At 53.5% G+C, this 16,105-nt stretch overlaps 2 protein-coding genes across 10 annotated transcripts in view; one reads left to right on the top strand and one right to left on the bottom strand.

Moving 5' to 3' along the window:
* The window catches only part of DIDO1 (death inducer-obliterator 1), a 52,468-nt gene extending 43,787 nt beyond the window's left edge, over positions 1 to 8,681 (bottom strand). Inside the window, exon 1 of one of the 7 annotated variants that reach the window (XM_089897169.1) lies at positions 7,761 to 8,681. The gene's annotated coding sequence lies outside the window, so the exon portion shown is untranslated. Of the gene's footprint in view, positions 1 to 144; positions 7,690 to 7,760 lie in introns of those variants that run through there. The other 6 variants (XM_089897175.1, XM_089897171.1, XM_089897168.1 and 3 more) reach the window with 6 other exon arrangements.
* GID8 (GID complex subunit 8 homolog) lies at positions 7,979 to 14,174 on the top strand. Of its 3 annotated transcripts, XM_089897176.1 has the most exons (6): positions 7,979 to 8,214; positions 8,494 to 8,587; positions 10,840 to 10,969; positions 11,905 to 12,101; positions 12,408 to 12,605; positions 13,367 to 14,174. In XM_089897176.1, exons 3-6 carry the CDS (start codon positions 10,852 to 10,854, stop codon positions 13,538 to 13,540), a joined length of 687 nt encoding a protein of 228 aa, XP_089753302.1. In that variant the 5' UTR covers positions 7,979 to 8,214; positions 8,494 to 8,587; positions 10,840 to 10,851; the 3' UTR covers positions 13,541 to 14,174. The 3 variants fall into 3 exon arrangements, with proteins under 3 accessions (XP_089753302.1, XP_022453434.1, XP_022453433.1); XM_022597726.3 differs by lacking the exon at positions 8,494 to 8,587 and having other exon boundaries at positions 7,980 to 8,214; XM_022597725.3 differs by lacking the exons at positions 7,979 to 8,214; positions 8,494 to 8,587 and adding an exon at positions 8,595 to 8,854.
* Positions 14,175 to 16,105: the final 1,931 nt, after the last annotated feature.

The raw sequence follows: 16,105 nt of genomic DNA on the forward strand, positions 1-16,105 counted from the left end.
GCCATCTTCTCAGCTCGACAGAGCGCGGCTGGGTGCGGGCCCTGCGGCGCCAGGCGGGCCGGGCTCGGGCGCCGCCACCCCCGCCCGTCCCTTTGCGGCCTCGCAGCGGCCGACCCTCCGCCCGGCGCCCCGGCCGCCACTCACTGCGCGGGCCGCAGGCCTCCAGCATTTCGCAGCCATTTCCTCCGAGCGCCTCAGAGTGGGCGGGCGGGGTCGACGCCGGCCACCGAGATGCGGGGGGTAGAGGGGCCGCCCGCGCTGAGCGAATAGAAGACGCCGGCCACCGAGACGCGGCGGGTAGAGGAGCCGGCCGCGCCCCGAGAGCAGCGCCCCCGCGCGGCTGGCGGAGGAAGGAGCCCGGCCCAGGCCCCGCCCCTGCCCTGCGCCGCGCTGTTCCCGAGCCATAGGGCCAAAGCTGAGAGCAGAGGCGGCGCGGCTCCAGTCGGCTGGCCACCCCGGGCCCCAAAAGGGGCCGGGAAGAGGATGGAGGAGCAAGGCGCATCGCTCCTTTCCCACCAGACTGCGTTCCCAGCTTCTCTGGGACTCGAGCCCGCTCCCCACGGGCCAAAGAGCTCAGTGCCCGGGCCGCCCCCGCCTACTCAACCGGGCACACCTGCCCACAAGGGCTGCAGGGCACTTGCCCATCCCCAAATACTCAAAAAACGGGCTTCAGAGGGGAAACACCTGCTACCTTGGGACACTGGCCCCCAAGGACAGTAACTCCCCGGCCGAGGGCCTTTGTCCCCATCGCTGCCGCTACAGCTCCCCGCTTCCACATTCCTTAGTAGCAGGAACCGCTGGGCAAAAAGCAGAAAAATGCCCTGTGTGCTGTAAAGCTCCACCCGTGACTCTACAGAGGACTGCCAGGTGCTTCCGTGAGAACCAGGGGCCTGGGAGCAGGTGTGCTTCTAAATAAACATCTCTGAAGATCACACGGCCTGCCAGGTTCGCAGACTGTCCGTTTTCTTCAAAGGAATCCAACACAGCTTGTTTCCGTTGATTTGATTCCATCAGGACTGCTTCCACGGCCTCTCGCAAGTATGAATCTTGCACTCTTAGCATCTTGATTGTCTCCAGGTTTGCTCCAGATGGGTGTATGAGAAGTTCATAAACCAGACAGAGTTGGAACTGGCTTGAACCAGCAGTGTGTAAGTGGGTAACCTGTGTGTAAAATGGGACTCATGCTGGGGTGCAGGGGAAGCTCACAGAAGGCCTCCCTGCAAAGGGCTCCCTAAATGGGAGTCGGAACGGGGAAACCCCACCCAGCCTCTTTAACTGAAAATCTTTACATGAAGCAAACCCAGCAGTAATGTCTTTCTACAAGGTTTTAACTGGCTTGCAGCTTCGGGCGGGTGCTGGGACGCACGAAAGACACAGAGGACCGGGCTGCCAGTGGAACAGGAGGAAGCTCCGGGTGGAAAGCCCAGTGGACAGAAGGGAGGCCCAGAGGGGAAGCCCCGGCTGTATCACTGCAGTACTGGGGGGCTCAGGAGGGCTCTCGGGCAGCAAAGGAAAGGAAACTGTGCCCCCAACAGCCCTGTAACTGCGCCTCCCTTTCTGATCTCCCAGCAGCAGCTAGCCCTGACCATGAGCCTCCAGGCTCAGGGGCACCTGCCACCTGTGGGAGGAGTCAGGCCCTCGCCCTTCTCCCACCTCTTCAGGTAACTCCAGTTCACCTGTTGTCACTCCTCACGGGAGCTGCTCTTCCCTGGTAAAAAAAGGCATTTCTGGAACTTCAGTTTGGATACTTTTTAGTTGAAGTCTACTAGCTAAGGAATACCTTCTCCTAACAAACTTATACCCAGAGGAACAAACAGATTAAAAAGGAGTCTCCAGTTGTCTCAGATTCTTTCCTAAATACCCCAAATACACAAAGAAAAATCCCAAAGTTCAGGGGACAACACGAGTAGCTCAGAGGGCAGGAGAGAGCAGGAAGCTAAATAGGCTTCCAGGACTCAAGGGGGTTTCAGTCTTTGAGAAAATGTGTGATTGGTGCTTGCCCAACGTGTGTGGACACCAGGTCCTGCCACCAATACCCATGGACAATTCGGAGGAAATTTATAAAAGCAGAAAAGCACATCTGGAAAAGTCAGCAATCCTTTTACAAGACCGCTTCCTGGCGTTCAGCCTCTTCTCACCCCTGAGTTAAAGCCTACTGGCAAGCTGGGTCCTGAACAGAGCACCCCTCTCCTTGCAGTCAAGTGCAACCCTGAGAGACAAGGCAAGGTGCGTCTGGGCGAGGTGACAGCCAAGCAGCTTTATTGCTACTCTCATTTGGAATTCAAAGGCAAGCAAGCAAGCCAGTGCCCTCCCAGCAGGCAGGCAGAGAAGGGGCTGGGTAGTCAAGGTCTGGGGTGGGGCCACCGCCTGGCCCTGGGCAAGGTCCCCAGTGAACCTGGACCCAAACTCAGACCCAGGCCTGGGGCAGAGGAGAGATGCCAGGAAGGAGAGAAGAAGCCAGGGGGCAAAGTCAAGGTGGGACCCCCCTTAGCCCCTCCTCCCTAGCCTCCGCCAGCAGTTTGGAGGAAAACCCTCAGGGTTTCTTCAGAATAGCTACCGCAGGTGCCCTCTGACCCAGGGGTCATGGGCTGCAGGGCTCAGACGTCAGAACAACGCTTGTTACTCCTGCCTTTCAGGGTGGTTCCTGAGACATCTACTTTTTCCCGTGAGTTTAGTGAAAAGTAAATAAAGTTAACTTCAGAAGAAATATTTTAAAAAGTATAAGGCATAAAAAGTGTATTTCTTTTCTGGTTGGTTTCATCTCTTAGCAGTCTCTAAAGGAACACACCAAATGAAAAAGCCAGAAAAATCAACGCCTTTCACAGATTTTGACAGAAAAGCAGTTTAAGAGTAAAGCAGAAACACCATTTGGTGTACTGGATCCACCACCGCATTGTGCCCAGATACACCATTTACCCTCATCATACCACAAAGTACGTAACAGGAAAAGGGAGAAACAAGCCCACAGATCTGAACCGAATTCCTAGGGCAGCTGGTGAGTAGGAACCTCCACAGGTTGGGAGAGAACAGTCAACTGAGACGGGAGGGCCCAGGGCAGGGCCGCTGACACCGGTCCTCGGCCCGCACCTGGCCTGTGGGGCCTCAGGGGCAGGCACACAGCGACAAATAGCTGTACCGCCTACAATTTAAGAGATTCGTTTTTTCTGAAAGAAAATACTTGAAAAGTGAAAGATAGTTGAAAGTCAGGTCTAACAATGGCTTCCTGGATTTGTCCAAAAGAGAAAAAAAATGTATAAATTCCTGCTCTTGCCTGGGTCACAAAAACAAAATGGTGAAAGTGAGAAAAGAGTATTTGAAGAAAATACCAACAAGAGTAACACAGGTTGAGCTATTAGGAATTTCAAAAGGATACCCAAAAGGTTTTATTCTGGGGTATCCCTGATTTCAATGAAATCAATACCCATAAATTACCCTTTTCAATACCAAAATGGTTTTGAGTTCCAAATTGAACCAACTGCTTCTGAAATTTAGAAATCCAAGGAGAAACAGGATCTCCCAAATTGGTCTGCAGAAGGTAGGAGGACAAGAATGTTGCCTTTTACAACTACACAGAAAAGTGACAAATCTTGGGAGTCTGTCAGACATACAAAGCTCCTCTTGTTCAATGGAAAGTAAAAACATTTAAAAGAGTAAATATAAGAGGACTTTAAAGTCAAAAAAGAAAAATCAATTTGGCGAGTGTTTTTTAAAAGAACGCGTGGGTATCGATTGAAAAAGTGCCTCATCCTCATTCAGTGCTCCCGTCTCCCAAGTCAGACATGTGATCAGAACTGGGCTGACGCCAAACAAAACCACCAAAACCAACAGAAACCAGAAACCCCTCAAAGCATATACAGATATACAGCTACGCACGGGTACGCTATAGGCGGTTATATATACACGTGCATGTGTCTGTATGGATCTCCAATGTGTGCATCAAAGCCCTAACCAGCCAGGTGTGAAGGGAAGGGTCAAATTCAGCAGAGACAGTCTGCGAGCAGCGCACTGACTGGTAGCCTTGTGAGCACGCTGCCTGTGCCCCTCCGTCCGGCCCCCACCCCACCCCAAGCGTTTCAGGTGGCACCGTGCTGGACTCAATTTACGTTACAACCTCTGCAGGAGTTAAAAGGTCAAGATAACTATTACTCTAAAATATTACTTTACCCATCCAAAGAAACCTATGACGAAACCAGTGCTTTCTGATTTAGTGATATAATCGAGAAAGGGAAGTACAATCCCGCAAGGAGGGGGAAGCGACCATCTCAGACCCCATTACACGTGCTTCACAGGGTCTTGAATACATGCAGCAGAACTAAACAGTAACAACAGTCTTCCTTACTCCTTCCAACAGCTTCACAGAGAAACTGAAGACAAGATACCGTGTGAAGCTAAGGCTATGGGAACTGACTTTTTGGAGTTTACTGCCCACTTGTGGTAACGATTCCGAGCAGCAACAACCAATCAGCTTATACCTTATCCTGAAGAATCAGGGTTGATTTGCCAAATCCCCTGGAAAGCAGAGCTCCAGCATGTAGGGGTTTGATTTTATGCTTTGAGGGTACGAGAATAAGACAGAAACACCCTCCAAAATACTGCAATTCTGTAAAACATGGCTGATACCCAGGTTGTTGAACAGTCCAGGATTTTATTAAAGGAGCACTGTGTATTTTATTCTCAAAACGCATTTCCTTTTTTTTTTTTGCAGTACGCGGGCCTCTCACTGTTGTGGCCTCTCCCGTTGCGGAGCACAGGCTCCAGACGCGCAGGCTCAGCGGCCATGGCTCGCGGGCCCAGCTGCTCCGCGGCATGTGGGATCTTTCCGGACCGGGGCACGAACCGGTGTCCCCTGCATCGGCAGGCGGACTCTCAACCACTGCGCCACCAGGGAAGCCCTGCATTTCCTTTTTTAAAAACTCTTGCCTGCTCTTTTAAAACTAATAAACCTTAACATCTCTCTTTAAAGAACTGCTGATCTGTGAATCACTACCTTGTACATCTGGAACATATAATATTGTACATCAACTATACCTCAATTTAAAAAAAAAAGAAAAGAAAACCAATTACAAAGAGAGAGAAAAAAGAACTGTTAATCTGTCAGAATGAAACTCTCCATCAGGGCTTGGAGAAGAGCAGAAGCTCTGGACCCCTGCCTTCCTATCGCGAAGTCAGTCAACCACCCCAAGGGGCTGAAATCTTGGTCAACCTGCTCACTGCCCCAGATGATGACCAACGTGGCCCTGCACCCCCAGCTGCTTCCTGCTCCCCTGTTGCATGCGGGTGTCTTCAGGGCTCGGCCCAGGCCGTCTCTCTTTTCACTGCGTACTCTTCATCCGGGGCCTCACGCCCTCCTGGCCGTGTGGCTGTCCTTTACCATCCACTCGTCTGTTCCCCTAACCTCTCCACTAGATGCCTCAAACGCACCGCAAAGCCTAACGCGTGCGAAACAAGCTCCTGACTTCTGAGCTCCCCGCTGATCCTGGCCCTCCTCTGGTGTCCCCATTCAGTGGCGGCCCGGCCCTGGGAACCCAAAGGCACAAGCCCGAAGCCCAGGGTTCTCTCCGACACACCGGCCTCCCCCTCAGCCATCGAACCCCATGGCTTTAGCATTTCCCGTGACCAAGTCCACCTGCGAGCTCCTCTGCACACATGCTGCAGGGCCCTAGGCGCCTCTCAGTGTTAGACACCCCACCCCATCTCAGCTCACCGCGATCTGACATCTTCCGCCTTCACCGGCTCACCGAACTTCTTGCCCTGTCACAAGGGCAGCTTTTGGTGAACGTCAAGTGGCCCGCCCCAGCAAGTGGCTCTGCTGGAAGCTGCGCCCCGAGGCTCCTGGAGAGCCCAGCAGCAGCGCTCCGGCCCTTCCTCCCTGCTCCTCCTCTCCAGGGACTTCCTCCAAGTAATACGTTTACGGACTCTCACGAGGTGTCACCAAGAAACCTGCACTTCCAGCCTCATCGTTCCCTCCAGCGTTCCATGGTCCACCCTGGGCCCCTAACCACCCCTTCCCTCCTCCCATCTCACTCCTCACCCTGCCGGCTCTTCCTCAGTTGGCGCCACCATCGACCCCACCAACCAGGCTACACATCCGAGCGCCATTCTCGACTTCTTCCTCTGCTCTCACTCCACTGGGACTAACTTCCCGTCCTTTGTCCTTTTTTGCTGAGACTGCTTCTAGCGAAGGCCCTCACCCTCACTCATCTATTCCTCCACATTCTCAGCAAGTTTCTACAGAACCCCTGCCACATACTAGCCGCTCCAGCTCTTATGAAGGTCATGTGTTGGTGGTGGTGAACTGTGACACACTAACAGGCACCAGTGACATAGAACGGTGTGCTGAAGGCAACGAAGGAATCGTTTAGGGACCACGAGAACACGAAGGGGTGGCACTACATCCTGCTTGTCGGGATGGTGTCCCCACTCCCAGGAGTTGGCCTCAGGAGCGCTGCACGCAGACCCAGCTCCTGAGAGCCCAGAGGTTGAGGCCCTGGTGAGTCCAGAGTCGGGGTAGGAACGGTGAGGCTTTCAGCTGTGCTCACTATACACAGGCAACTGGAGAGTCGCCGGCGGGTGTGAAGAGGGGCCAGGGACAAAGAGAGATGATCCTGCCTGAAGTGCGGGTTTCAAAAAGCAGCCAGCGTCTAGACAGAATTCAGGCTGTGCAGGACCACTTCTGGGGGTGACGGGCCATTAACCTATGACCCGCACAGAAGGTGCAGATGAACTTTCTTTAGAACCCTCTAGCCTCTTATGGCACCAGATTTTTGCTCCCTTGAAAAGAATTTTTAAAATCTGCACCCCCTCGCCCATTATAAAGTTGACATCTAAAGTTGTTTATAGGATTAAGTACTTGAAGAGGAGGTAATTACAGACATATACTGCATTTGCGTCTGCGTTTTAAATAGATCTGGTCAAAGCTCTGGACCTGCAGATTTAGCTCATTTGACTAACCCTAATGGAAAATATCCACAATTAGTCGTCACTGTCAAACCTATTTGCCAAATTCCACTTACTTTCTGCAAGAAGTCCCATACCACTTCCACGTTATTTAGTTCACTCCCCAGCAATCACAAGAAACCAACTAACCCCCGAATTCTAACTCAGGAGGGCACCGGACTTCATCCGATGGAGTAAAGGGCTGCCCCTCAATTTCCTTCCTGAAGGGTTCCAAAATCTTTTAACTTTACTCTCCAGAAACGGGAAAACGAGACCCTGATCTGAAGGAGTCTGCACTCTTCTCCAGCAGACGGACAGTAATAACCAAATAAACGCGCAAATGACTTTCTGCGTCTCCGCGACCACCAGGTCCCGGCCGCGGCGCAGGGACACCCTCCGCAGAGCCTCGGGGCCCTTGTCGCACAGGCCTGCAGTCCCCGCCCAACCCGAGCGCGGCTTAGGGACCACGGGCTGTAAAGACCACCGGGCCTGGGACTGCAGGGATCACGGGCGGGAAAAACCACTAGGCCCCGCGCCGCAGGGACCACAGGCGGAAAAGACCCCCGGGCCCCCGGGAGGTTCCCCGAAGGCAGGCCCGTCCGGGTTGACTCAGGCGGCAGCGAGCGGGTGCGCGCTCCCCGCCGCGGTCGCGTGCCCGGGAACCTGCCCCAACCGTCGGAACCGAGAGCTCCCGCCGGCCGAGTTCGGGAGGCTCCTCCCGGGCCTGCGCGAAGGCGAGCACCGGGTTGGCAAGGACCCCGCCTCTGGGCTGCGCGGAGCACCGGCGCCTGTCCCCCCTTCCCGCCCCATGCCCTCGGGCTCACACAAACGACTGGAGGGACGCTGGGACCTTAGCCTCCGACTCAGTCCAGATGTCGCCGTCCCGGCTCGAAGTTCCCCCACAACGACGCCTCCACGGCGGCCATCTTATCCAGAGGCGGCCACCGCCTTTTGACTCTCGCGCCAATCCGTAGAGCCAGGTCGCCGTGAGAGGAGTTCTGCGCAAGGACGGAAGCTGGAGTCCTGCGCTTCCGGGCGGCCGCCGCGACCCGCACCCTCGCGAGAGCCCTTGATTGGCTGTCGGCTTGCAATCTCGCGATTTCGCGGGAAGTGGCTGAGGGGGCGGCAGCCGGTGCGTCTGACCTCCCGTTCCCCGCCTCCGCCGCGGCCCCCGCCTCTGCCTCCCCCTCCCCGGCGCCGCCGCCGCCCCCTTCCCAGCCGGGCCGGCACCCCGAGCGGCCGCGGAGACCGCGCAGCGCGGCAGGCGGGATCCTCACGGTAAGATGGCCGCGGCGGGCCCAGGCGGTCGGGCGGAGCGTCCCCGCGGGAGCGCGGCGAAGCGGGGCGGGGAGGCGGAGGGCCAGGCGGGGGCCGGGGCCAGGGAGGGGTCGAGGCGGCCCGGGAAGGGGGCGGGCCAGGTCGCGGGGGTGCGCCGACTGGCCGACGGCGCCGGGAGGCCTTCCGGGGTTGGGGGTCCGAGCAGGTGTCGTCGGGCCGCGTTGTCCGGGGAGGCGGCGCCCTCGGGGTTTGCACGTCCAAATGTCCCCTTCTCCTAAGGCGACGGAACCCGAGGGCCGAGACTCGGTGTTTGTTGTTGATGAAGCGCGTTTCGAGGGAGGTCTGCACATTCCGAGGCGGCGCCTACTAGGAGGTGATAGTTCTCGACACGTCGCACAGGTGTCTCTGCGACGGGAACCGTTTCCACCCGGAACCGCGTCCGAGCAGAGGCTGAGCTGCAGAGGCCGGACGTTGCTCTTGCGAGCAAGTGTTCCTCGCTGTCCGCAATGGGATGTTAAATTATGTCTGTGGGATTTTTAACTGCTGAGTTCTTCCTGCACAAAGCAGAATGGGACAGTTCTCCAAAGCTGTTACTTTTTCAAACGTCGCTCTGTCGTCCAGGACTGAGAATTTGATCTGAGTGAGTTACACCACTGGCGCGTAGCTTAGAGAGATGGGTCCTTGGGTGAGGGACAGCACCTCTTGATTGTCTTAGGACAGGTGTTCTTCTGCGGATCAGAGTTGGGCATGGCATCCCCCCACGGACCGAGAACTTTGTCTTGTACCCCTTTGCTTCCCCACCTACACTCCCTCCCTGGGCGATCTTTGGCGAACTCTTGGCTTTCAGTCATTTTGTGGCGGATGTTTCCCTAATTGTTTCCAGCGCTGAGCTCAGGACCTGTAATCCAGGTGCCTGCTTGACTTCTCCAGCTGTGGGTCTGATAGCCCAAAGTCGCCCGGCTCCTCAGACCTGTTCCTCTCCTCATTTGTGGCTCCATCCTGCAAGGTCTCAAGCTTGAAACCCCACCATGGTCCCTGAGTCTTCCGTTCTTTTATCCTTCCACGCTGGGTCCAGCAGCAAGGCCCACTGGCTCTGTCTACAGAGTCTTGATGGGCTGTCCTCTGTGGCTCTTCTGCTGCCGTCCTCTCTTGTTTGGGTGGCTCCTCACTGGTATTCCTGCTCAGCTCTCACCACCCCACGGTCATCCCATGTCCACTGGGCAACCAGAGCTGTCTTTTAATTTTTTTTTAATTGGTTTGGCATGTGCTTTGCTATGTATAAAGTAATATCCACAACATCTATGTCAGTTACAAAGGATAAAACTGACGTGGACAGTGGTGGGCTCACCACCCATCGCGAGAGCCCAGCTGGTGCTCCCAGGGCCCCCTTTCCTTGGTAACCATCTCCTGAGATTCGTGTTTCGTGCCCTTACTTAAAACAGTGGCAAAACGGTTTTGCTACGAATGTATGAGTGTATTTACTGCTAAGCAAGCATTGTACAGCTTGTCTTGCTTTTGTTCTTTACAAACCGCCGCACTGGGGTCTCCGCTGTGACTTGCTCTCTTCGTCCAGCTGGTTTCTAAGTCCCCCATGTGGTCACATTCATTTATTTTACCTGCTTTAGTAAATCCTGTTTCATGGATACAGTCACAGTCCCTTCTCAGTAGTTCTAAAATCCACATAACTCTGAAAACCAAAAGTTTTTGGTTTTCTTTTTAATCTATTAGATGGCAAAACCTCACCTGGCAAAGGCTGTTTAGCAGCTTCTGTTCCACTTGGTATGAGGCCTCATACGTTTCACTGAAGAAATCATATCTGATTGTGGGGTGCTGCCCCACACCACAGAGGGGATGGTGTACGATACGTGGTCAGATGTGCACATAGTCTTTGTACAGCTGAACAGTTCTGAAGTCTGAAACCGATCTGCCCCAAGGTTGTGGTCCTGTGAACCATAGTCCATTCGTCTGTGCTGCTGTTGGCTGAACATCCGGGTGGATGGCTTCCATATTGTCGCCATCCTGAGCAGTGTCTCTGTGGACAGGCTCGTCTGTGTCTGGGTCTCAGTCTCCAGGAGTAGAAGAGCCGGCTGTGAGGGGCACATGTGCGCAGCCTTGCAAAGCGATGCCAAGCGTTTTTGCTGTGGGTAAAGGGGGTTCAGGAGAACTCCACGTCTTTGTGAACACTTGGTGTTGTCAGACCGCTTCATTTTTCTCAGTCTGAAGGGTGTGTGATGTGGGCTTCTCTGGAGAACACACATCGCAGCACGTGATTCTTCAGCCTGTACCTCTCGTGGCTGCCCTTCGTGCTTAGAGGGGAGTCCCTCTAGATCCCCCTTGTCCTGTAGGGCCTTAATCGGACCCCAGCCGACCCTTGACCTCCTGGTCCTAAGACCCTTGGCTCTTCCTCTCGTTCATCCTACCTTCCAAACACCCCAACCTTCTCTTTGGTCCCTGAATCTGTGTTTGAGTCTCAGGCCCTTTGCATGTGCTGTTTTCCACATTTTAAGTATCTTCCCACTCTCCTCCTTTTACTTCCTGCTCTGTCGCCGTGTTTATGTCTGAAATGATCGCAATTGTCATAGAATTCTTCACCAATTCTTAAAATATTACCTTTTTTCCCTGTAGAAATAAATCAGAATGAGTTATACAGAAAAACCCGATGAAATCACAAAGGATGAGTGGATGGAAAAGCTCAATAACTTACACGTCCAGCGAGCAGACATGAACCGTCTCATCATGAACTACTTGGTCACAGGTAAGGGGTGTGACGAGGGTGCTGCCCCTTGGACATCCTTACCCTTTCTGTGCACACAGGCAGGACTTACTGAAGTTTTGTGGTGCACTTGTGTTCAGGCGTCATGAAAATGCAGTGTTCTTTTGATAAACTTGTAGTTACGGATTTAAAGAGATATCCTCTTCCGGAGATGAGATCATGATTCCGGGTCTCTGAGACCTAAGGAAAAAACCTGTTTCTTGGCCTTTGACATTTTTGCAATTGATCAGCATAAATAAGAAAGTGCTGGAGTACGTTTAAAACCCAAGTAATTAATCTCTTCTGGCCAGTCTGGTAAATGATACTGGACTGTTTCTAGAAGGTGTGTCCAACTCAAGAAAGGGGGAAGGGCATATGGAAGGAAACGCACATGCTCTGCGGCTAACACTCAATCCTCCTTGACACTGGGAAGCAAAAGGGTAACTCTGTACGTGGTGAGAAAACCCACATGTTTCCAGAAAGCCAGTCTCCTTCCTGTGAGTTCCCAGTGGCCACCACCCCTCCCATCAGTCTCTGTTGTTGAAGAGAATTGTAAACTCACAAAGAGTGGGAGTAGCCAGGGCCTTGCAGGCTGAGAGGGCCTTGCTTCCCCTGGAGCAGGTCGGCAGCTTCTCTGCACTGGGCCTGGACCGCAGCCCTCCACCAGGGGCCACACCGGCACGTGGGGCCTCAGCACCCATCCTCACCTGGCTGGGAGGTTAGAGCATTTGGGGTGTGGGGGGAAGGAAATGAAGTACTACGTCTGCATTTCTGGGACATAACTGGTAAGTCACAAAGGTATTAAACCCAAATCCCCAAGAAAGTGCAGTTATATCAGAGGTTTTTTATTCAAGGCGGATGGGCTTTCTGGAGACAAAAGGGCTTTGCATTGATGTCTTGCTGACCTTCCGAGCAGTGAGGATGGTTTTCATTTCCAGAGGGCTTTAAGGAAGCAGCAGAGAAGTTTCGGATGGAATCTGGGATTGAACCTAGTGTTGATCTAGAAACGCTCGACGAGCGAATCAAAATCCGGGAGATGATACTGGAAGGCCAGATTCCCGAGGCCATCGCACTGGTCAACAGCCTCCACCCGGAGCTTCTGGACACAAACCGCTATCTTTACTTCCACCTACAAGTGAGTCTGGTTTACGGACGCTTGACAAATTAAGGTTCTTTATGGGATTCAGAAGTAACAAGGCTAATTCGCCTTAATAGAACGTTGCTTTAATTGACGTGGGGAAGGGGTTAGAGTTAGCTGCTCTTCTGTGTATCTCAGAAGCTGTTTCTTGCTTTAAAAACGCAAATGTAATAACTCGGAGTTGCTAGACAACTCTGTCCTTTGAGAGGCCCTTTCCATGAGAAACAGGCGCGGCCGCGGGGGTGTCACTGGCCGAGTGGCCGGGCGCCTGGCGCTCACCCTGTCTGCCTGGCCCCCGACCAGCAACAGCACCTGATCGAGCTGATCCGCCAGCGGGAGACAGAGGCGGCGCTGGAGTTCGCACAGACCCAGCTGGCCGAGCAGGGCGAGGAGAGCCGGGAGTGCCTGACCGAGATGGAACGCACGCTGGCCCTGTTGGCCTTCGACAACCCCGAGGACTCGCCCTTCGGAGACCTGCTTAACATGATGCAGAGGCAGAAGGTGGGCGCCAGGCGGGTCGGGGGCTTCCGTCTGCATCCTCCACAGATGTTCACAGGATTTCCAAAGAAACGGGGCGGTGGGTGGGTGGTGTCGAACGGGATGGCGTTTCTGGCCGGGGCACTGCTGGGAGGGCCTCGGCTGTTCCCTAGCTGACACTTCCATTGTGTCACACTGGGAGCCCAGGGCGTCGCAGCTGTTACAAAGCAGTCAGGCCTCTCTGCCCATTTTTCTTGTTTATCTGAGCCGCCTTCCTGTATAGCTGGAGACTCGTAGGAAGAGGGGTTTCAAGTACCTTTTGATTAAAAGCCCACACTTGCTTCAGACACTTTTGTGCGCCCTGTCGCAGCCTCTGTGTCCCCGCTGGCATGGTGGCTTCCCCGCCACCCTCCGCTCCCCTGGAACGAGGGTGTCCTTGGGGTCCACCTCAGGTGTCATCCTGGGGCTCGTTAGGCTGGAACCGGTCCCACCCCCACCCTGGTCTGCCCTCTCTGCCAGGCCCCTCGTGCCCAGCTCCTGGCATGTCAGCGCCGTCCAGGCCGGATGTGGTATCTGCTGACCACACCGTGAGCTCCTCTGGACAAGTAGTGTGCTTTACGTCCTCTGGAGTGCCTGACAGTCACAGGCTTCGTGTTTGTTAAATAAGTAACCAGCTTCTCGCATAAAACTGGTTTCCAAGGCGCACGAAATGCATCTTATGATGGACCCTTTTTGCGGGTGCTCTGCGTGTGTGGTGGTTTTTATTGGCTGCCTTTATTTTCTAGGTGTGGAGTGAAGTGAACCAAGCTGTCCTGGATTATGAAAATCGTGAGTCAACACCCAAGCTGGCAAAGTTACTGAAACTACTCCTTTGGGCTCAGAATGAGCTGGACCAGAAGAAAGTCAAATATCCCAAAATGACAGACCTCAGCAAAGGCGTGATCGAGGAGCCCAAATAGAGTCTGGGCAGGGGCCCCATTTCACCGCCGGGCCGGCAGAGCACCGTCTGGGACTGAAGATTTTTACGGCAGCAGAGAACTCTTTCCTCCCCCCTTTTACTTTTTTTTTTTTGACCCAGAATCTTTTCAAAAGGGAAAAGTAGCCCTTTTAAGTGCTGGAGAACGCGCAGTGAAAGACACCGTCTCCTCCGGAAGGCTGGTGAGGACCACAGCATGGCCTGACCTCCATGCTCTGGGCGTCTCGGCTCCCAAGGCGCCGCATCTTAGGGACACTGGTCCACCCCGCGGCCGCCGCCCGGAGCACCGGGGCAGCACTGATGGCTGTCTTGCTTTCTGTTTGTGTCTAGGCAGACAGCGCATCCTCATCTTCCCACATCTCGGCTGGCCTTCTTGTAGGAGTATTTCCTTCGCCCCTTGGTTTTTGGTTTGTTTTTGTTTTTTCATAGGAAAGACTATATAAATTTGTAAATCCCAATTCAAAGACTTCTTTCGTGTGCGGGTCCTGAGTTTGATTTTTTTCCCTTTTGGTCTGGGTTGTGTGGCTTTGGGGGAGATAAGTGCGTGCGTGCGTGTATATATATGAGGGGCGGGCTGTGTGTTTTTTAAATTTATAAATATATATTTTGGTGCTGTACGTGGTGAGAGACTCTTTCCTAGTGGATCAATGAACCATCTCTCCTGGGCAGTTATGTTAAAAATAAAGGTTTCTCTTTAATTTCAAGAATGACCAAAATGGTCTCTCAAAAGTTTTAATCACCTCCAGCACACCTGTTGCTTCTGGGGCTGGCTTCCCCATGTGACGGCCATGACACCGTCTAGTGTCTGCAGCTGCAGAGACGGGGGACTGCGCCGCGGCGTGTGCCGTGCTTCAGCATCTCTCACGCTGTCAGCCAGTTCTGTGCCTGTCCTGCTTCTGTGCCCTCACATCTGTCCCCTGCCCGGCACCCAGTGCGGTCGGTGATACCCAAATGCAGGCTTGGGTGTTGGGGTTTGTGGCAGGTGGCCTGGGGTGCCGGTGCTGGAAGGGGTTTTGTGGATTGTTGCAGAGCTGCCGGCCCCTGGGCGAGGTGGTGGAGGTGGAGGTGGAGGGGGCCCCAGCACGCGGAGCTCTTGGGGCTGGTGGCTCCTGTGCATCCTCTGGTGGGAGCGCCCACGTGGCTGAGACTCAGTTCTCCCTCGTCTGAGCCCTTGTGCAGGGTGGGCTGTGCTGGCACCCGGGCTCGATGGAGAGAAATGCCATTAGCAGCCGAATCTGGGGAGCCCGTGGGCCTGGATGCATAGTGAAGCAGGTCCTCGGGGAGGTCGGGGCTCTGCCTCCGACCCCCCGAGTGTTTGTCCTGAAGCATCTGTGGCACCAGCTCTTCCCTCCACTTACCACTCACTTTCGACCTGCACTTGAGTCTGCGGGGTCACTGGTCTCCAGCGGGTACAGCTTCAGGCAGGATTTTCCTTCCCCAGGTGGTTGTGTAATTCAGTCACAGGTGCAAAGGCAAATAGACCACTCAGGCCCTAGACTGGCCCTTCATGCTGCCCTTTGGACCTTGTGAGGGTTGGGGGGGTGTCCTTTTCTTACCCCCAGAAGTGATGAGTTTCACCTCTCTCGGTCGTCAGCCTCAGGTGTGACCTTTCCGTACGATCATTTCCTCTGAGGTTTGAGGATAAAAATAAGTTAGGGAGAAAGGGGGTTTTAATTTTCAGGTAATTAAGACTTAATACAGCAGAAGCTGGAAGAAAAATATTAGGGCAGTAGACATAAAACTACATTTTTTCAAAAGCATCCTTTATTATTAGTGTATATAAGATTATTTATGTGCATAATTAATATATAATCGATTTGAACTATTTTTCAAAGGAGAGGGTTTGAGATGTACAGTAATGGGCAAGAATCATCCATAAACTGTCAGGACTTGAGTGGGATTTGTCACGTGCATGAAATGTTAAATGCTTATGAGAAGTGTTGCTATTTTATTCACCAGTTCAGCCAGTGAGTGACTTGATCAGCCAGTGCTAAAACCCATGTGAGCTGGGTGCTGGCCAGACTCGGAGAATTCAGATGTTACTCTTCAGCTCTTTACCTTTGTTTAAGGGGTTTAGTTCCTTCCCCATGGGCTGGAAATCTTCAAGGGGGTGGCTTTGCAGACGTCTCTGTTTCCTCTTTTTTGCAGCCTCTCTTTTTTCAGCAAGCAGACTACCTTAAGCCATTTCAAGATAACGAGCATCAAGTGTGCTAACTTTTCTGCTTCGTCTCATTTGGATCTCGCTGTTGTGTTTGTCAAAATGTAATGTTCTACCAGGGTAGTTTCTTTCTTCTTTTTACACTTTCTGGTGGAAAGTGCCTTGAAATAAATAAAATGTGAGAATATTCTGGTACTCTGTGTTCCTGGTGTTGTGAAGTCACATGAGGAATGACCCCTAGTCGGGATTCTTCCGAAGCACAGGGATTATCGCAAAGCAAATGAGAGCTAACGTATTTTGCCATTTGAATTAAGTTTTCCAGTTTCTAGAAAAGGCAGCAGTTGGTTGGGACTGGTCCTGGCGTGGACTGAGATGCCAGGTGCAAGCGTG

Source organism: Delphinapterus leucas, chromosome 15 (assembly GCF_059928025.1).
Source record: "Delphinapterus leucas isolate spDelLeu-1000000601 "Yukka" chromosome 15, BTC_Dleu_Yukka2, whole genome shotgun sequence".
Lineage (NCBI taxonomy): Eukaryota > Metazoa > Chordata > Mammalia > Artiodactyla > Monodontidae > Delphinapterus > Delphinapterus leucas.